The sequence below is a fragment of the Lytechinus pictus genome, chromosome 8 (genome assembly GCF_037042905.1).
Source record: "Lytechinus pictus isolate F3 Inbred chromosome 8, Lp3.0, whole genome shotgun sequence".
NCBI classification, from domain to species: domain Eukaryota; kingdom Metazoa; phylum Echinodermata; class Echinoidea; order Temnopleuroida; family Toxopneustidae; genus Lytechinus; species Lytechinus pictus.
In genome coordinates, this window is record NC_087252.1 from 19,314,536 (window position 1) to 19,335,897 (window position 21,362).

At 37.4% G+C, this 21,362-nt stretch overlaps 2 protein-coding genes across 5 annotated transcripts in view; one reads left to right on the forward strand and one right to left on the reverse strand.

The window, feature by feature from the left end:
• Positions 1 to 9,783, forward strand: part of LOC129266254 (cilia- and flagella-associated protein 91-like) — a 33,132-nt gene extending 23,349 nt beyond the window's left edge. For 2 of the 4 annotated variants that reach the window (XM_064103717.1, XM_064103716.1), the window contains 3 exons: positions 1,331 to 1,506; positions 3,667 to 3,731; positions 5,377 to 9,783. In XM_064103717.1, coding sequence (XP_063959787.1) covers positions 1,331 to 1,506; positions 3,667 to 3,690 — 200 coding nt within the window. In that variant the 3' untranslated portion in view covers positions 3,691 to 3,731; positions 5,377 to 9,783. The remainder of the gene's footprint in view (positions 1 to 1,330; positions 1,507 to 3,666; positions 3,732 to 5,376) is intronic. The other 2 variants (XM_064103713.1, XM_064103714.1) reach the window with 1 other exon arrangement.
• A 2,585-nt stretch (positions 9,784 to 12,368) lies between these two features.
• Positions 12,369 to 20,731, reverse strand: LOC129266255 (cyclin-dependent kinases regulatory subunit-like). Its single transcript, XM_064103718.1, has 4 exons — positions 20,582 to 20,731; positions 16,307 to 16,427; positions 14,543 to 14,670; positions 12,369 to 13,768 (listed from the first exon to the last, which is right to left on the reverse strand). Exons 2-4 carry the CDS (start codon positions 16,375 to 16,377, stop codon positions 13,731 to 13,733), a joined length of 237 nt encoding a protein of 78 aa, XP_063959788.1. The 5' UTR covers positions 16,378 to 16,427; positions 20,582 to 20,731; the 3' UTR covers positions 12,369 to 13,730.
• Positions 20,732 to 21,362: the final 631 nt, after the last annotated feature.

Sequence of the window (21,362 nt, forward strand, 5' to 3'; positions counted from 1 at the left end):
GTGAACCTTTATCATTGCTGTGATTCCTTTAAAAACTCTAAATTCAACTTTGAATTTACTGGTTTTGAACTTTTCTGACTCCTGCTTTTCCTGTAAAACTTTAAAAGAGGTGTTTCTGTCAATCTGTATTGTATTTTTCAATTTCAACTTGATCTTTACATGTATATACGAAAGAAACCTTTGGAGTATTTCAGGAACATGTTACTACTAGTCAGTGATTTTCACCAACAGATGTTAGAAGCTACTGGCAATCCTTGTATCTGATTGGCTGAGAGGATGTTAGTCAGTGGAAAATCACTGACAGAACTCTTCATTTAATGCGCCCCTAATTAAAGATTGTTGGTTAACTACATGTACATCGGCAATCAGTATATGGCTTCGTCTTATGACGCAGTGGACAAATCTCTCAAATATGTAATCTACAACTCATTTCGAAATCTACATACAGCTGGTAGATTACAACCCACTCAGGGAGGATGTATTTTGTATTATGCTCCACTGTGTCGTCTTTGTGAAAACGAAGGTCTTATTTCATTCGCTAGTTTGCATCACCTGCAGTGCCTTGGTTTGAAAATTTCAGATTCCTGTGAGTGCTCTCTACATCAGCTTGTCATATTTCATTTTTTGCATTCTTATGCAGATTTCCCTTCATAGAAACTCTCTCCGTCAGTGTAGTGAGTGTGTTTCTGCAGTATACTTGATTTGAAAAAGTAGAGAACTAGATCTTCCTGCTTAAACTTGGTGGGTGTTTCATAAAGCTGTTCGTAAGTTAAGAGCGACTTTAAAGATGACTGGTGATCCTTTCTTGTGGTAAATGGTATATTCATTGGCGATGGTTTAGCGCGTAAGAAAGGTTCACCAGTCGTTCTGAAAATTGCTCTTAACTTCCGAACAGCTTTATGAAACAGCCCTCTGGCCAATGTCCCTAGATGTAATAAGGATATTTCCTATTTCTGGTCAAGGAGGAGCCATTTCAACCACTACCCCCTTATTTTTTAGAAAAAAATCTGTATGTACTAAATCGAAATCTCTAGAATGTCCCTTTTTGCAGCCTTTGTCATCCCATTTGTCCAACTCTCCTGGGTATCAGGGTTGACAGCTATGGATGCGTTCTAATAGGACAGTCACACCGTTGAAACTGAACACCAGACCGACGAATGCTATTACATTACTACCAATGGCATATCATCGGTCGGTTTGGAGTCGGGTTTCGTTGGGTGTGACTATAGCATCAATTTTGCTGTTTATACAAATCATCCAACTTCATTGTTGAAGTATTGCCAAATATTCATCCTATTCATATTTTTTTAATCTCTTTGTTTCTCACCAGCCTCTGCCTCCAAGACTGCAAGGAAGACGCCCTCTCCAACGGGTCAAAAGGTCAGCTCTCGGCCGCCCAGCGGTTCAGGAATAGGTCAAGGGTCATCAAAGGGGTCGCGACCTAGTAGCGGCAGGAAGGGATCGGCTGGCGGATCCCAGAAAGGAAGCAGGGCGGGTTCCCCAAAGGTAAGGAAAGCCTCTTGTTTTTGCATCATCTCTATCAGCACGCTTGATACTCGAAACACTGGATGACTTCAAGTTTGGTGTTGGTGTTAGAAGCACAAGTTATATTGTGTTCCCTAGCCCCATCACCTAATCACTGGATCATTTCAAGTTCAGCATGAGTGCTGATGTTGGTGTTACAAGCAAAATTTAGATTGTCTTCCCTAGAATATAGCCCAAACACCTAAATCACTGGATGATGTCAAGTTCAGTGTAAGTGCTGTTGTTGGTGTTAAAAGCACAATTTAGATTGTCTTCCCTAGCCCTCACCCCTAATCACTGGATTCAGTGTTGGTGGAGATGTTGGTGTTAAAAGCACAATTTAGATTGTCTTCCCTAGCCCTCACCCCTAATCACTGGATTCAGCGTTGGTGGAGATGTTGGTGTTAACAGCACAATTAGGATCGCCTTTTTCTAGCCCCAACACCTAATCTGAGTTGACAAAAATGATCCAAATCACATTATGATAGCTCAGCTCAACACCTAGTGTAATTCATTCCAGGGGGATGTTTCACAAAGATTTAAGTATGACTTAAATCGCACTTAAATCCCTACGCGTACATGATATGCAACGCGCAATCTTATTGATCAATACGCAGTAGTGCGCGTCCTCTTGGCATGATCTGACCAATGCGGTCAAGCCTTTTATACCGAGCGCAACTATGCATTTAAGTGCGGCTCTAAGTCATACTTAAATCTTTGTGAAACACCCCCCCTAGACCAACTTCTTTTCACATTGGGTACTCAGCTGATGTAAAAGTAAACATCAGCCCAAAACTAGTACCAAAAAAAGATCAACACCGAAACTGAAATCACCCAGTGACATTGTCAAGTCTTGAACAAATTCACTCTTTTAAAGCTGGTCAAGTTTAATGTATCAGTGATACTTGTCATACAAGGGGCCCATTTCATTAAGACTTACAATTATCATACTGGTAAAGTTGATCATAATCGTAATTCCTTATGAAATGAGCCCCAAGAGGAATTTGTACCCAACACCATGATATTTGGCATAGAAAACAGCTGTGTTTAAAATACGGGAAGTTAAGATGGTTTTCCTCATCAGTTCAAAGTGGCCTTCCTGATGTATAAGCCATATTTTGTGACAACTTTTTATCTTTGTTTCGATCTCAAAGACTACATGTTTGACCCACCTAGAAAATGGCCGTGTCGAGTTTTGCTGTGGGGTGTGTTCTTTTAATCTCTTACTTATGTATTACGGTATCCTACTTGTGTATTTTCAGGGGCACTATTCATGTGTTTTTCATCAGTCTAACCCCCTTTCTTTAATTTAATCAAGGATTTATGTTAATGAAAATAGATTGATCTCTGCACAGAGAAGAGAGCGACAAAGCGAGAGGGAGAAAGAGAAAGAGAGAAAAGGAGAGGGGGGGGGGGGGAAGAGGAGAAAAAAATAGGTGGAATGGGGAAAGGAGGTGAGAAGAAGTGAAAGAGAGACTTTGGAGAGAAGAGAGCAGACGAAAGGGGTTGGGGAGCAGGAGAGAAAAATCCAAACACAGGGTTCCCAGCCCATCAGGGAAAATTATTTTACTTTTTTTCAGTCAGGGAAAAATCAGGAATTTTTTTATTAAAAAAATACCTCAAATCAGGGAAAAATGCCTCTAATGAGGGACAAATCAAGCAATTTTGATCAGTCCCAAAGTCCAAAGCACGGTAGTCAGTCAGACTCTGTTGTATTTTGTTGCATATCGAAACAACATCCATTGAATGGCTGGTTATGGTGGTACTAATTAGTTTGACATTATTGTTTTTATACTGAAAATACATGTTATTCACTGTAACAACTTAGAAAACATGCAAAACTGGGAATGGGTTTGAATAATTATCAGGGTATTTTTAAACTTCATCAGGGAAAAATCAGGGAATTTTGTTTTCTTGAAAGCTGGGAACCCTGAAACAGTAAAGTGGTCAATCCTGTTGCAGCTCCTGTTGCAAGTACATGTAGATATCACCGTGAATGTTTGAATAGCACTGAAAACCTTCCTTCTGTTCAATACACCACTCTGATTTCTGTCTAAACCCTTGCTGAAATCTCTGAAATGGTAATTGTGTTTTTGTTTCTTCTCTGCTTTCTAATTGTTTGATTTGCCGTGGTTTTAACAGCCTCCTACCTCTCAACAACACTAGCGTTTATTCTTCAAATTCTCCTTTCTTCAAGTTTGTATAGCGTGAGTATTCTTCTGTGCCTTCTAACAATGAATATAAAATGGTTTTCAAGGGGCTCAAGAACGGTTTGCGAAGGACCCGAATGTCGAAAAAATGGCGGAGTCCAAATTCAGAGAAGTTTTCTACAAATCTCTCAGGACAATTGCATCTTAGAACAATTTGTGTGCATGGTGCTTGAATTTTGTTTGTTTTATTTTTCTCCATGCAAAATAAAAATATATTGACAGGATATAGTGTTACATTAATAACACATAGTAGGAACTTAGCTCCACTCATTCAATGAACAAGGTTATGATATAACCTTGTTCTCAGTTATATCTCCATGTGTGGCAACATAAGGATGGCAATGTTTGGCTTATTTTCTCTTTTTCTTTGGGACAAATGCTTGATTTTTTTACACTGACAGTTTCCATTACACCTATTTTTCATACAACTTGGCCCTTAAGTAAATTTGATTCTTTAAATTATTTTTTTCTTCATTAAAAATAGAGATTAAAAAAATGAAAATTTTCTTGCCATATTATTTTCCACCAATAGAGGGCGTACACAAGAATATGCCCAAAATTCAAGTTTTTGAGCGCTCTAGTGAATACAAAAATTATTCCCAAGTTACTAATGAAAAATAAATTGCAACTGTATGGAAATTAGTAATTTTGGTCACAATAGTGATATTTTAATCATTTTTTAAAGTGTGTGCTCTGTACAGCATTGGCATGCCATAGTCCAACCTGTAGATTCCCCACAGGCAGGGTGGTTGCAGTGAACAAGTGCTTAGCTCTAAGTTCTTACAAAGTTTGTGTTAATTTTGTTGGGATGCAAAAAACATTTGCAAGTAGTTACAATTTACAAATTTGCATCAAAAGAACAACAACTTTGCTTATACAATTTGTGAAGCTTCTGAATCTAAGCACATGTGTGGCAATTTTTTGTCACATGAAATGTGATTTTAAGACTTTGCCAATTTTTTTTTCACATTCAGGCCCTTTGCAAAACGTTTCAGAGCACCGTGAAATCCATTCTCACTTATATCAATCATGAGATTATTTGTTCTTTTATTTATGGGGCACCAGGGGACTTTTTCAGTTGTCGGCGCTGACATATTGTCATCACCTGCATCTGACAGTTACAATAGTAACACCTTGGACAGATGATTATGAATGTTGATGAAATACCTGCTTGTCTTTCTTCATAAATTCTAAAAATAAAATAATTCCTGTTTTACATGCAGGCTATTCATACCAGCAATGTCTTGGTATGACACAAATATTTCAGCCTGAAATTAAAAGAATGAAGTATAATATCTATGTTTTGACTTATGTTTCTACTAATAGTAAACTTTGATTTTTTTTCATGATAGTATATCTGTGACTAACTTATTGATTTATAGAGACAGTCTAAATATTCGTTCCTTTCCAATTAGTTAATACCTTTTTATTTCCTAGACTCCCTTTTTATTTTTGTTCTGTTTATCTTACCTCACTCATCATTTATGTGTACAATCATCTTTACAATGTTTTTTTTTCGTAGGAAGAAAAATCCACTCTTTTTAATTGATCTTTCTATGATCACAATTATTAATTTGGCTGATTTACAATTTTTATATACATATATGTCATGATTTGTTTTTGCACTTTCTGTTAAAAACAGGTTAAGAAATCACCATCATCATCACCAGCTCCACCATCATCACCACAGCAAGATAGCAAACCAACCATGGAGAGTCAGGAACCAACACAAGCACCACCATCCAGCTCACCAGCACCACCAGCAGATGACCAAGTACCACAAGCAGATGACCAAGCACCACCTGTAGATGCACCAATGGACACATCTAATCAGCCACAGGCACCGGCTAGTAGTGAAGAGGCACCAATGGAGGGTGTATCTGAACAATCACAGGAACCGACCAGCAGCGAAGCTCCTCCAGAGGGCATGCCTGACCAGCAACAGGCACCGATTGAGGGAGAAGGGACACCAGCCGAAGCAGCTCAGCAGGGAGAATCACCATCAGAGATGCAACAAGATAGTAACGAAGGTGGCACCACGGGTACCGAGCAGAAGCAAGAACCAGACACCAATGAAGATCAGGCTGGTGTACCCACTGAGACCCCAGCTGCACCAGAAGAAGACACTGTGCAAGCACCGGAAGCACCAGCTCAGGGCGAAGGCACCGCAGAACCAGCAGCAGTACCAGTGGAGGAAGCAGCAAAGCCACCATCTGAAGATCAGCAAGGCAGCAAGGAAGGGGAAGAAGTTCAAGCTGAAGTTAGACAGAAAACTGATTCTGCTACACAAGGAGAGCGCTAAATCTTTTGGTGTCCATGTTTTCACTAAGAATTATCTGTAAAACTTTGTTTACGTCCCTCAATTTTGATTTTAATTACTTACCTGATTTCAGGTATCTTTGCAAAGTCACAATGAAGAAATATCAACTATATACAGGAGTTCTATTTACCCGATTAAACCCTCCTATTTTTTATAATACGATAAAGGGAATCCACAAACTTGACGTTGGGAATTGAATAAAGAATGCAGATATATGAATATGACACATTTTCATTGCAAGTTTTGTCAGGTTGGTATATATTTCAGAAATTGTGGTGCTGCCTTTTGTATATTAATGAGACCAGATGCTGGAGTTGAAAAGAGATTTCATACATCCTCCATTTTCAAATGGATGGGAAGACACCCCAATAACAAATTCTTACAGACAAAAAAGTGAAGACAGAAAACAAAATTAAAAGAAAATAATAAGATATTTCTTACATTTCATAAGATTCATTTACAATGCTCACTTACATTGGATTAAGATTAAAACAATGTTGGATTTGATAGCAAAATTCATATCATCGTGTGATGAAATGTTGATAATTCTCAGGCATATTGGAGTTCTCTCAGTTTAAACAGATAGATCTGTTTTGGTAGACTTAGACATACGTGTATGATTAAATTCACTATTTCACCAGTCGCAAGATGTGGTATGAAATAGATTGTACTAATGACTGTTGAAAATTGCATTCCCCTGATCACTGCAGTAGGTATTAAAAAGATCTAATAACTGCTGAAAAGTGTATTTCACTCATTGTAGTAGGTAATATAATGTACTAATGACTGCTGGTTAGTGTATTTTACTAATTGCAGTAGGTAATATAATGTACTGATGACTGCTGAATAGTGTATTCACCAACCATTGCAGTAGGCAATATAATGTACTAATGACCGCTGGTTTAATGTATTTCACTGATTGTAGTAGGTAATATAATGTACTAATGACTGCCTGATAGTGTATTTTCACTGATAGAAATTGTACTTATAACCGCTGGATAGTGTATTTCACCAATCACTGCAGCAAAAAATAGTCATCACAGCTTCACCTTGATTTGTCTATAGAGCTGTACAAAAATTTGAAGAATGTCTGTGTGATGTAAATTATCTAGTATCTATATAGATTTGTAGTGTTGTCTGCTTATCGGCTGGTTCATTGTATGGCACTTTAGAAATTTTCAAACAGGGGAGTGTTTCACAAAGCAACTCTTCAATGATTTTCACTGACAAAATTGCATTGTGCCAATCAGATGCAAGGATTTCAGTAGCTTATAACAATAGTCGATGAAAATCACTATTTGTTTCATGAAGCGCTTCCCAGATGCAAAGCATGTGTTATTTATTTATCCAAAGTCGAGTTTCGTCCAAGATGAACCACAAAGTGTGGGCCAAATAGATTTGAATCAGGCAGGCTTACCTTCATTACAGTTATGTAATTGATTCTATACACTGCACATTTTTGCATCTTGGAACACATTGCTAAGCATACATGCGTTTCCAGTTTACAATTGATGTGTTATGAACATGTTACAAGCAAATGTCAGAAACTTATTTCAGTCGATGTTAAGCTAGTGTTCAAGCCAAAGTGCTATCAGGACACCGTCTTACAAAAAGTCACTATTGATCCAATCAACCACAACTATGGAAAGCCAGCAAGGCCAACATCTAAAATGCATGTTTGCTCAAATCTTTTCGAGATGATGATGTATACTCACACATTCATTGCGTCGGCGCATCGTGGTCTAGTGGTTCTGAATCTCGCCTTTCAAACAGAGGGTCGTGGGTTCAAATCCTAGCCATGTACAGCAAGAAATTTATCCACACTGTGCTGCACCCGACCCAGGTGAGGTGAATGGGTGCCCAGCAGGATTAATTCCTTGCATGCACTGAGCGCCGGTGATGGTAACTAGAGCTAAAGCCGGGGTATCAATAGCAAGCGCTCTGTATGCTCAGGCAAAGAGCGCTATATAAATCCAGCTATTATTATTGTTGTTGTTTTAACAATTCAGTGTTTTTACTCTTAGTTTACAAAGGATATTGTGCTAATTTTCTGTAGGAAAAATTATGACAATGATGGATTTCCATATAGTTGAGATTGATGGGATCAATCGCAAATCTTTGTAAAACGGGACCCAGACATGTCACTCGTTCTACAATCACAAGTTACGAGAAGCTGTTGTAAGCTACTGAAATTCTGATAGCTGATTGTCCTAGAGAAACTTTATCATAGAATTCTAGCATCTGTCATTGATACCAAGCTCTAAGGGAGAAGTTAGCAATTAACTCATCTGCAAGTTGATGGCAATGGGGAAATTCTTAAGCTTACATATTTTTTCTTAAAAAAAGGGAAAAAAATCACAAACTTGGAACTCACTTTCTCAACTTTTCCTGTAGTTGTCTATTTGTCTATCAAGTGAGTCAGTAAAAATTTACACCTGAAAAATTTCAAATAAAAAAAAAATTATTCCATGAACACTAAACTATATATCTTGAAAGAGTATCTTCTCTCAAATATTTTGAAATCATTTTTATGTGGCATGTGTTTACGCTTGAATACATCCTGATCATCAGAGCGTAAACATAATAATAATAATGATAGGCATTTATATAGTGCCATCTATCTAGAAATATTCTATTTCGTGGCGCATTGTTTATTATTATTATTATTACCCCAGCTTCAGCTCGAGCTGCCTTTCAGCACTCGGTGCATTCTAGGAATTAATCCTGCCGGGTGCCCATACATCTTTTGTAGATGATTTTGAATTATTTGGGAGAGGATGCTCTTCTTTCAGGATATATGTGTTCATAATAAGACATTTACTGAATTAGCAATGTTCAAGGTGTAAAGTGTTTTTCTGACTCACTGGCCCGTATTCTAAACTCGGGTTTAAATTAAACCCTGGTTTGAAGTTGTGGTTTAACTATGGAGAGCAAATTAGGGCACAAATCTCTATTAGTACTTTAGTATATTAGTATTTATTAACTGTTATGGCACTAAAACCATTTAGAACTTTCTTAGATAACACCTGAAATATTTTCTTTATTATGAAAGCAAAGGGAATCAAAATAGTAAATATAAGAAATATACAATATAAACAGAATTGTTTAGCTTTTGGCTTCCCATAATTTGAGACCAGACTTAGACCATGGTTTAGGTTAAACCCGACTTTAGAATACGGACCACTCAGTTTAACTTTATTTTGTCTTTTGTTTATTGTCCTCTATTTCTCTGTGTTGTGCCCTGAGAGTTGATATAACCTGGGCAAAGCCAGCATTTGTATTTATCAGATAATCCATCCATTTTGTAAATATAATTTGTAAATAGATATATATATATTATTGAAAAAAGTGTTATGCATTATGTGTCTTTGGGAAACAAATATTGTTATGTTTATACTATTTTCATTTGAACATTTGACCATGGATTTACATTTTGTTCTGAATACTCTATTATTTGGCCCAATAGTGTTGTGATGCTTCTATTATAATTCATAGATGTATGTAAAAAGCATTTATGAGGCGCTGATTATCTAGCTGCCTATTCCATGGCACACTATATATTACCCCGGCTACAGCTCCAGCTGCTAAAGATGAAAGGAAACAAGAAAAACTTGACTTAAATGAAAAAAAATGAAATGAATTCATGTGAACTGGGAAAAATAGATTTCAAACAAATATATCATGTCAAGAACAAGATGATATCTACTTTAACATTCTTCTATTTTAGAATTGTATAATCTTTTGAAAATCTTTTTGTGTATTGAAATGTATGGAAGCAAGGCTAAATGCAAGCAGTTAAAGCCATACAGGGAAATTTGATATATTATTGGAAGAACCACGATAATTTTTTTTTTTTTTTTTCCTGGGCTACTTTGCAAATTCACTAGCCTAATTCTGTTACAGTGTATTCCAATTTATATTGAGCACTATGGGAATTTCCAGGGCGCTTTTTTTTTGTTTTCCAGTGCTCTCCTGGGCATTTCTGGGGTGAATTCACCCTGCGCCTCATGTATTTTTCCAGAAAATTGCTTACATTCTCTCATGCAGATTTGTTTACTTTTCTGCAACATTAATATAGTAGTATTAATCTACTCCCTAATTCATTCCCTTGGCAATCAAGCCCACTTTTATATGCTAGTATTCATTCGATCTTGTGGCCCTTTTTTCATGTTCTTTTCATATTTGGTTACCTTTGTAATTTTTCAATATTTCTTGCACAATTCTAAATGAGTACAAAACGTGTATGAATGTGTTATGATTCTGTTTCAATGACTGAATAAAAAAAAAAAAAAAGATTTTAAATGAGTGTGCGATCATTTTGCTATTCTTCAAGTTAATGATCAGAAGCAGTTTAAAAGGGAAAGTTAACCCTGACGAAAAGTTTATTGAACAAATAGCAGGGAAGATAATAGAAAATATTGGTGAAGGTTTGAGGAAAATCCATACAAGAAAAAGAAAGTTATAAGAATTTTCAGGGGTTTCTTTTGTTTCTGATGTCACATACGAGCAGCTGCCCCATTTGTTATGTAATAGGAAAGACAAAAATTTCACTTTTTTAATGGTTCATGATGACTTAAATATTCTTTTTTCAGGAGCGGATGAGAATAATTTGTTGATATATACAAAAGGTACAAACCCGTTTTCAATTTTTTGAGAAAATTAAATTTCATTGATTTTTTTATGCACAATGCATCACAATTCAAAAAATAATTATATTTCTAATATCCTTTTTAAATCTTTGATGGATTTTGCTCAAACATTCACCAATATTTTCAAATTTTACTGCTTTTTTATAATAGACTTTTTGTTGGGGTGAACTTCCCCTTTAATGTGAGTCTGGTTTTCAGAAGGATGATGAAGGCTAATTGGATGTATATGACATGTCTTTGAAAAAAAAGACCAGGGCTCTGTAACACAAAAGTTTGCGATGAATTGCAAATATGAAAGAGCAGCACTGATTGGTTCCTGGTTAATATTCAAACCAAATGCACGTGTTACATTAATCTTGATTGGCCAGTCCATTTAGCGATTGATCGCTAATCTTTGTGTTACGGAGCCCTGGAGAGCAAACTTTTATAGTCCGAGGAAAATGATAGTGGTAAATGTTAGATTCCTAATTTGCAGGTAATGATGGTAAATGGAGAGAGAGAAAAATAGAAATGAGTATGAGTGAAGGGGAGGTGCAACCTCTGCATGGAGAGAGAATGATAAAAAGAGGGAGAAGAGGAGAGTGAAAATAAGAAAAATGGGAAATGAGAGGAAGGGGCTGGGAGATAGAATAAGAAAAAGAGGGAGTGTGGGAGGGGAGAGAGAATGAAAATGGGTAAGAATGAGAAGGAAAAAAATTTAGGGGGGCAGGCACGGATCCAGGGGGGAGGGGGGCACAGGGGGCATGTGCTCCCCTCCCCCCCTTTTGAGAAGCAAAATTAAAAATTTGTAATGTAAAAGTGCCATTAAAACAGAGGTGAACCTCCACTTTTGAAATTGAAGAGGAGAAATAGTAATTGGTAAGAATAAGCAAAAATAGAGAATTACAAGTGAAACCAGAGATATATATATTAGTTTGCGGAATAGAGAGACAGAGTAGCAGTATAATACTCGGGAGTGGAGATGTCAAGAAAGAAATCTGTCATGGAAAAGAATAATGCATGGCTTAGATTTTTAATTGGGCTTTATTATTTTATTTCTCATCTCCCATGATTAGGAAACTTGTTTGACTCTTGCTGGGGAATGTTTCATGAAAGGAGTTTTATCCGACTGTTACCATAGTAACATTGCTTCTCAGCCAATCAAGATCAAGGATAGTTGTCACATGCGACTTCTCGGACCATAAATATTGATGAAAGACCCCTATTCTTTACCCTCTTCTCCCTTCTGCGCTGTCTTTTCCTTTTCCGCCTGTCTTTGCCGATTTCTCTTCCCCTCTCTCTCTCTCTTACCCCCCCCATTTCTCTCTATCTCTCTCCCACCCTCTGTGTCTATCTCACCACCTCTCTCTCCAGTCCTCATACTCTGTCTGTCTCTCTCTTTCTCTTCTCCCCTCTCTCCAGCCCATACCCCCTCCCTCCCAATGTATACAAGTACTTCCAATTCCAAGGTTTACTTTTTTTCATTCTGGCTCTCATTCACCATCACTGGTACCCCAATACAAACAATTATTTCATGAACTTTTCTCAATATCACTTATATTAAAAAAAAAATTATTTTGTCATTATAAAATCTGCATACACCAACATGAACATCATTTCCATTATGGAGCAATATATAAAAGGTAAGAGCTGCACTATTAAAAAAAGAAAAACAATTAGAATATATTCAATGTTCCAATATAGAGAATTGATGTTTTGAGTCAAATTTTCTTGAAGTTACATTCAAGGTTAAACAAGTGCTTGTCATAAAATCAGCCGGGCATAAAACATAATTATTTCAATCATGTCATTGATGTAAAACTGATAAAATCGGCCCACTGAACATAAACATGATTACATATGTATGTATACATAAAACATTAAGGAAACATGTGACTGAAATCAAGAAATAAAACATGAACTACTAGCACGTAAATCCTACAAGGCCCATTCGTCCATAAAAGTTTTACAATTCAATAAAGAGATAAAGTAGACAATGACTACCTATAAATAATATTGCTATTGTGCAGTGAGTGAACAAGATTCGAGCAATAAAAACTTTATCAAATCATACATGATATCCTCTGTTTGTACATACATGATACAGCTACAATAACATAGAAGCTTGAAAAAACCTTCTCACAATGTATTTTCTACATTTTCACCTTATTTTCTTCATGCACGTGATTGTGCCATTAATCAGTACTCAGTACAAAAATCAATCAATAGCCTGTTATCCCAACAAATTTGAAATTTACGCTCTTCTATCCAGAATATAATTAACTGTACCTATGTCTAACATGTTTGTTTAGAGGTCGTGCCTCTCAGTCAGCAGAACCGGTTCTCTGGAATAAATTGCTAAGCCATCTCAAAATGAACATCACTGTTTGTCTCATAAAGTGATCCCATATAATTGTAATTTTGCTAATGACAATTATTGTCCTATACATCTGGTGGGTGTTTCATAACGATGTTTGTAAGTTATATTTACAAATGAATGGTGATCCTTTCTTGTAGTAAGCCATACACACCGGACTTCCATTCGCGTCAATTTAGTTCCTAAGAAAGGGTAACCAGTCGTTTGTAAATTCACTCGTAACTTACGAACAGTAGGGTGTTTCCTTAAGATGTTCATGATAAGCAACAAACGACTTTATGCACGACTGGTAATACCTTCTTTTGCTACATGTAAATGAATGAGAAACAGATTAAAGAACCCAAGAAGGTATCACCAATCATTCATAAAGTCATTCATAACTTACGAACAGCTACATGAAAAAAAACTCACTGCTCTCTGATTCACCAACTTGCAAATAGTCTCACTCAATTTCAATGCTGCAAAACTATCTTAAGCTTCTAGTCGCCATCGTACAACTGTCCTCATTTGATAGAAAATGATACCAAGATGCGCAGTTTAGTCAAGAGAACCTACAGAACACCAAACTCCAAAAGAAGGAAAGCAAAGTCTATCTGAAGTCCATATTACAGAAGTTCACATTGTTCCTTATATATCAAAGTTGAAGCCAACAGCACCTTGCTTGGTTTCTATCAAGGCTTCGGTCTCCTGAATAGTAAGATGTGTGGCTCTGACAGGAGAGAAAAAAGGAGAAAATAGAACACACAGTTTTGTAATTTAATTCAAAAGACAAATACAAGGTTCTTAGCTTTTCAAGAAAAAAAAAATCCTTGATTTTTTCCTGATGAAGTTTAAATTCCCTGATAATCATTTTAACACATTCCTAGTTTAGCAGGTTTTCTAAGTTGTTGCAGTGAATTACATGTATTTTCAGTATAAGAACAATAATGTAAAACTAATCAGTACCACCATAACCAGTCATTCAATGGATGTTGTTTTGATATGTAACAAAATAAAACAGAGTCTGACCGATTACCGTGCTTTCGACTTTTGGGCTGATCAAAACTCCCTGATTTTTCCCTCATTTGAGGCATTTTCCCCTGATTTGAGGTACATGTATCTTTTACCAAATTCCCTGATATTTCCCTGACTGGAAAAAAGTAAAATAATTTTCCCTGATGGGCTGGGAACCCTGTAATACATGATGTCATAATCTCTTAGCGCCCTCCCTTAGAGGATATTGGAATATGCATAAATGGAGTTGTCAGATATACGCCAGCTGCAGATTAAGAACGCTCGCAAAGCAATGGTACTGACCTCTAAAATATTTCCAACGTTTTATAAAGCTATTTGCTCTTTTTCATTCTGCCCCCTCATTCTCATAAAAAATTTTCTTTAATGTGATTTTTTTTGTGGATATCTTACATACGTTTATTCATGTTTCTGTTGAGAATGTAAACAAATTGAATCGGACTTTGAATACTCTATCATACATCTAACTCACCTGGGTTATGTATCATATAATGAACCCATCCAGGGCTTTGCTGGACTCCTAGATTCCTCCATTCCGTCTCCGTCATCAGGTGTAGCTTGGGGACCTGTTTCACAAGCTCTGTCGGCAGGACAACATGTCTAGCACCAATAAAAAAAAACATACAAGCAATTTATTTCAAGTGAATAATTTCATTGCTAAAAAAGTCAGCATATTTCAAATTAACATCAGACAAGTATAACCAACCATGGCAGGCACCAAGCAGACGACTCGCAAATCTACCAGAGGGAAGGCTTCCCGAAAGCAGTTGGCAACCAAGGCCGCTCGGAAGAGGGTAAATTTCCAATTCTTCTACTGCCAACTCGTCCACTCGATCACCACGTGGTCTACTTTCATTTAGTCTAATGCCATTCAACATTTTGTCTAGCGACCATTTGGTCCAATAACCATTTAGTCCAATCATCACTTTGTCCAATCTTCATTTCGTCTCCGACCATTTCGTCTCATGACCAGTTGGTCTAAAATCCTTTTCATTTTCATTCATTTTGCACAACAAACACTAAGTCCAATTAGACCAAATGGTATGGACTAAATGGTTATTGGAACAACTGGTTATTAGATGAAATGGCGATTAGACCATGTGGATAGTGGATGAAATGATGGTAGACCAAATGATAGTAGACAAGGTGGCAATTGGATGAATTGGCATTAGACAAATTGGAAATTTTCCAGGAAGAGTGCCCCAGCCATCGGAGGAGTTACATGTACTGTACAAAGCCACATAGGTACAGGCCTTGAATGGTTCGCCCTAAATGACCCAGGTAACAAAAAGCTTTGTGATTAATCATGGGGCTTTATTTCTAAGATTGATTTTATTGACTATTGTGTATGATCAATCACAGAAATCAGCCTCCGATCCATTGCTAAGCTTTATGTTACAGGGCCATGGACACATTCTGAAAATGGGAAAGAAAGATGCACAAACTGTCAAAGAAATACAAAACAAACAACGTTGCTGTGGAAATAAACAGAGGGAGGAAACATCAAGAAAAAAATTTCAAGATTACACTAATCATCAAAACAGTTATATGTAATATTGTTAAAAGGGATTGTAAACTGTGCTATTAAAATAATCTTTATTTACCATACACTTGTCACATATATCATACATGTACATTTAGAGGGAGGAAAACATCAAGAAAAAAATTAAGATTACTAATCGTCAAAACAGATATTGTTAGAAGGGATTGTAAAAAGTGCTTTTCAAATAATCTTTATTCATCATACACTTGTCAAATACATGTACATTTGTTCTAACATGATCTATCCATTTTCTGAAGTTGCGTGATAATAATGACTACATGTACATGTTAATATTGAAAGAAAGTTGCCATTTTATTTCATATATAATAAAAGCCTATCTTTAGTTTTTTTAAATCCCCCAAAAGTACATGTCACTATTCTATTCCATATACTAGATCCTATATTAATGCATGTGCCCCAAAACGGTTGTGGTCTGAAGGAAATAAACTAAATATGTGTTTTATTGGATAAATTTACGGATTTGACATCAAAATTTAATTTAATTTGGGTGGCAAGGCCATGAAAAGAAAATACCTGAAAATTCTTGTCTTGTAAAAGCATGCAATGGGCTGAATATTTTCAGGACAGGATAATTGTCAGTAGCTTTCTATTTAAATATGGAAAGTAAGTGATCAAACAGCTATCTGAAATCAAAATAAAAACACTACCAAGAAACATGACATCTAATCTTACCTATATTCAAATTGATCATCTTCATACTTGTCTGAGTAGGAGATCAATCGCTGCATCACAGAAGTTGGCATTATGACCTTTGACCTTCAATACGTCTTTAATAGAGCAGTGATCAGAGTACCTGCACACACACACACACACAAAAGAAAAAAAAAACATATTGGGCGTGTCTCACAACCAGGTCGAGATTTCAAACGCCGGCCGCATCAGACCAAACTTCATTTAAGATGGGTGCTACTGCTACCTTGTTTGGTGTTCAACGATTGAAGGGATAGAGCAACGATTATCTGGTGCTGCACTGTGGCTGCCAGGCCCAAGGTCAATTGGGCAAAGAGTTTCTGTTTCAGATTTCTATTTCGAACAATAAAATATGGATTTTCATTTTCATTTCTCGTACAAATAGGGCCCTGTCTTACAAAGAGTTACGATTGATTGGATCAATCGTTACTCTATGGAAATCCATCAGTGTCATAAATTCTTCTACAGGAAATTTGCAAACTGTCCTTTGTAAACAAAGGAGAACACACTAAATTGTCCAGAAATCAATGAATTTATGGATATAAATTCATAACTACAAATATTTTTAAACAAACATGCATTTTATATGTTGACTCTGCTGGCTTTCCATAGTTGTGATTGATCGGACCAATCGCAAATTTTTGTAAGACAACCCCCTGGTCTATTAAGGCCACAAATGTGAAACAGAAAAAAAAAATGCCCATTGGAGCAGAGATGCCTATCAAAGACCAGCAATGCGTGAGGTTTTAGGCACGCAACCGGCATGAGATCATCCGGGTCCCGTAACACAAAGCTTAGCGATCAATCACTAATTTGAAAGAACAATTCTGATTGGTTCCTACTTCCTAGTCAGTCTTCTGAGCAAAATGCACATGCAACGATGATCTCGACAGAGAGGCCATTTTATTTAGCGATTAATCGCTAATCTTTGTGTTACGGGACCCAGGAGTGTACAGAAGAATAGGCTGTGCCTGTGATACGTGCATGACAAAGAGATATGGGGGATGAGCAAGAGTCCCCTAATGTGGGAATCTCACGTCTAAGATACAAGACTTGGCATGTCTGCTATAGACAGGTTCTTCAAGATTTAGACTGAAGTCTTTTCCATGTTATATCTTGGGGGGGGGGGGGGGACTGTGCCTGTTACCAACACAAAGTACTCTTCCAACCAGGGGCGGATCCATAATTTTCCAAAAAGGGGTCACATATTCCCAATAAAAATTTGACAGGCAAAAAAGAAAGGAAGAAAAAATTGTCCTCACTTTAAAAAAAAAAAGGGGGGGGGGGCACATCTAAGTAAAAACAGTATTTTTACATTACAAATTTTGATTATGGTTCCCAAAAATGGGGGGGGAGGCACAGGCCAGGTGTGCCCCCCCCCCCTGAATCCACTGATTCCAACCATATATACTTGCCTTTTTTCTATCATAATATTGAATTTAAAAAATACATCTCAATGTTTCAGAAAGTCTGAAAATATATCGCTAAGTTTCATTTCAGTGATTTTGCATCCCTCGCATTTAATTAGAGCATTGCACATTCAAATTTCAATTAGAAAGCCGCGGCTACAGGGGCCGCAGAACCAAGGGGCTGGTGGGGCTTTAGCCCCCCACTTTTTTCCAAATCTATGTACAAAAACATAAAAATTACCATCCTTTTGTGATTCTTTCCAGTGTTTCCACAGACCGTCATATTCTTAGACTTTCTAATTTATTTACTTTGACTTAGAACTAAAAAACAAAACTAGGTGTTGAAAACTTGAAATTTAATTAGTGTTTTATTTTATAACAAATCAAGAAAGTGCTTACATATGAAGCAATTGCCTTACGTATGGGACCATAATGTACAAAGTAAATGGGAAATTCAGAAAATAGTTTATTTTCATCATTATGAAGGCCAAAATGCACTGATTTTCTTGTCTAGGTAGGCCTTGTCAATGTTCTTAACAAATTCACTTACGGTATTAAAACAAAAGTAAAATTAATTAATTTATCATTATGTACCCAGTATTCTATTGTTTAAGGGAATTTCTTATGTTCTCTCTTTTTTTACCTTTTCATTTTTCAACATTTTATAATGATTTATATGGTTACATCCAATTAAAAACACAAACTGCATAAATTTAATAAATTTCTACTTCTTCTTCTTCCTGTAAAGTACAGACTGCCGTTGGCATATATTATCGTACTGGTTGTGCTTGTCAAGTGCCCAGATGAATAGTGCGAGTAAAAATCTCTACAAAACTATGTGCGGCTAAAAACAGAAAAGGCCTTAATGAAGCCTCCTTTGCTGCACCTCCTGCTTGAAAGACGCGAGGGAGGTGCTGTGGATTATCTTTGCTGGGCCTGGGAGTGAGTTCCATATTCTGATAGCTTCAGGAAAGAATGTCTTTTGAGATATTTGTGTTCTGGCATATGGGATTTGGAACTTATCAGGATTTCCACGCCTACATGGTCCAGTTGATAAACTGGTCATCCGGGATGTCAATAGGCGGTGCTGCACTATCCCGAGTTTGCTCAATCGCGAGATTTTAGACAGATCGGCCCTCTTCGCGATTAATCTAGATTCAAGAAACCCCCGTCTCCACCATCGCAAGAGCGATTCCTGCTCGAGCAAGGCATCGATGCATTATGGTCTGACGCCGTGAATAAATAATCCTGAGTGCATCTGCACCTGCGAATTAGCGCGATAATTTGTAAAATAGCGCGCTATTTTGTAAATAATCCCAAGTTGACTTGGGATTGCAATTTCGAGATTAATCCTACGAACTAGCGCGATAATTGCGTCTCCATTACAAATAATCTCGAGATTGTTCAGATCGGGATAATTTGCCGGATCAGAAATAGCGCGCTAATTTGAAAACTCGGGATGGTGCAGACGGCCCTAATAAGCTTGTTGATGATGCAATAGACCACTCCAGTACTGGAAGGACAAGTGCTTTGTAGCACAACACTTTTGTCTTGAGAGGGCAGTCCCTGATATTTCTCTGCAGGAAGCTGCTGAGTTGGCAGACTTAAATTCACACATTTATGAATTTTGGCTGAACAAACAATTTGTATTGAAACTGTAGACCTAGGCCTACATGAAAACATGTTTTTGAGCATTTTTGGCCTGCCGCTTTTTAAAAATATATATGTTAACCATGGTCCCGATAAGATCCTCCTAAAAAGTAAATGCAGTAAAAAAAAATCTCGATATCACAACTGGGGAGCGTTTCATCAACATTTTGTCCGACAAGTTGTCACGTCTAACAACTTTCATTGATTATGATTGGCTGAGAAGCACTGTCACTATGGTAACCGTCGGATAAAATGGGACTTGTCGGATGAAACGTCCGACATGTCCTTGAAACGCTCCCCTGAATGTACCCGAGAGTAGACCGCTATAGCTATACCTACATGTAGGAGATCACTTGGGTGTGGACACAGCCCCCCCCCCCCCCCTCCACCGAGTCGGCCTTCCTCATTCATATTTCATTCATTCACCCAGTCATTTTCAATCAATTTCATTCCTTTGGTACTTGCATGGATGATGGTACTTGGTTGTGGTTCCTCCAAAATACTCCTGATGGAATTTTAACTGGAGGTTGTGGTGGTTGAGGGTGGATTTAGGGAGTTTTTAGAATTGCAGCTTTAAATTTATCTGGGTCAGTTTGACATACCAGGCATGCCAGGGTAGGGTGGAGATCATTCCACGATGCAATTGTGCGGGGAAAGAAGGAGTTCTTGTACACATCGAGCCTGGAAGATGGTACCTCAAACTGGAAGGAATGTCCCCGTCTGTTCCTAATTTTTATTTTTATTTTTATTTCTTCCATTTCCATCCATTCATTGACATTCATTGATTCGATCATTCGTTCTCCATTCATTCATTCATTTGTTCTCTATTCATTCCATTTCATTCATTCATTTGTTCTCCATTCATTCATCATTCATTCATTCCTTCCTTCCAATTAAACTTCGTCACCTGGCTAGCGCTAGCTAGCTAGCTGGGAATCTTGGTTGGAGGCACGCACCAGTACGTACAGCGTCCTCCAAGACCAGCCGGATCCCTGACCAGCTCCATCGGGCTAGGCCAGGCTAGCTGCGTTCTAATCAGCAGCCAGCCAAAGCCCAAGCTCAAGCAGGGGCTAAGGGGCTTGCCAAGGCAGCCAAATACTTCCCAAGCGCTAAGCATAAAAATATGGCATGATAAAGAAAGCTACCAAGATCAAGAAAGCATAACCCATTAACAACTATGTAATGTAAAAATTCATACCTTCGTCAAATGCCAAAGACAACGTCAAGAAAAAGCGAGTTTCTTCCCAGTTTCAGCGCTTGTTTTCGCGCGTTACAATGCCCAGCGCGGGTTCACATCCCATCCCAGTGCAGTACGGCCGCCGGATATAAAAACAAAACAAAGGAATGTGCTAGGCTAGGGGAAGGAGGGGACGGGGGCTGGGGGGCAGTACAAGGGGTAAGGTAAATACTAATCTTTCGTTTCTGCTTTAATTTGCTAAATTTCTAAAATGTGAAAACTTCAGATTAATTTACCTCTGGCTTTTTCTCATGCAGTATAAATGCCATCATTGTAAATAAAAGTTTTATAGGCCGCTGTCTCAAGTTAATTTATTTGCATTCTATTCTCAAGATTTTAGGCTAAGTTAGGAAATCTTTGCTGTTTGCATGAATCAACATCAATGACATGACCAAAGCAAAAAAAAAAGGACATCATTATTGTCATCATCACCACCATTACCATCATGGTCATCATCATCATCACCATCATGGTCATCACCATCCCCATCATCCAGGCACGTAGCCAGGGGGGGGGGGGGCGGTGGGGGCGGTCGCCCCCCAAAAAAACGTCCCCAAAAAGAAAAAAAAGAAGGGAAAAAAGAGGGGAGAAAAGGAAAAGGGAAGGGAGGAAAGGTAGCTTTGTGTTTGTTTTTTTTTTTCTTTATTTTTTTTCTCAAAAGAGAAACTCCTTCTCTCTTGCTCTAAATTTATATATGAATTTTGCTTCCGCGCGGTTAAATGATAATATTGAAGTTCTCCAT

Coding starts and splice junctions, on each gene's coding strand:
- LOC129266255 (XM_064103718.1), bottom strand. CDS start 16,377: ATGCCAACTTCTGTGATGCAGCGATTGATCTCCTACTCAGACAAGTAT. Junction 14,671..16,306: donor GATGATCAATTTGAATATAG/GTAAGATTAGAT, acceptor TATTGGTGCTAG/ACATGTTGTCCTGCCGACAG. Junction 13,769..14,542: donor TTATATGATACATAACCCAG/GTGAGTTAGATG, acceptor CTCTCCTGTCAG/AGCCACACATCTTACTATTC.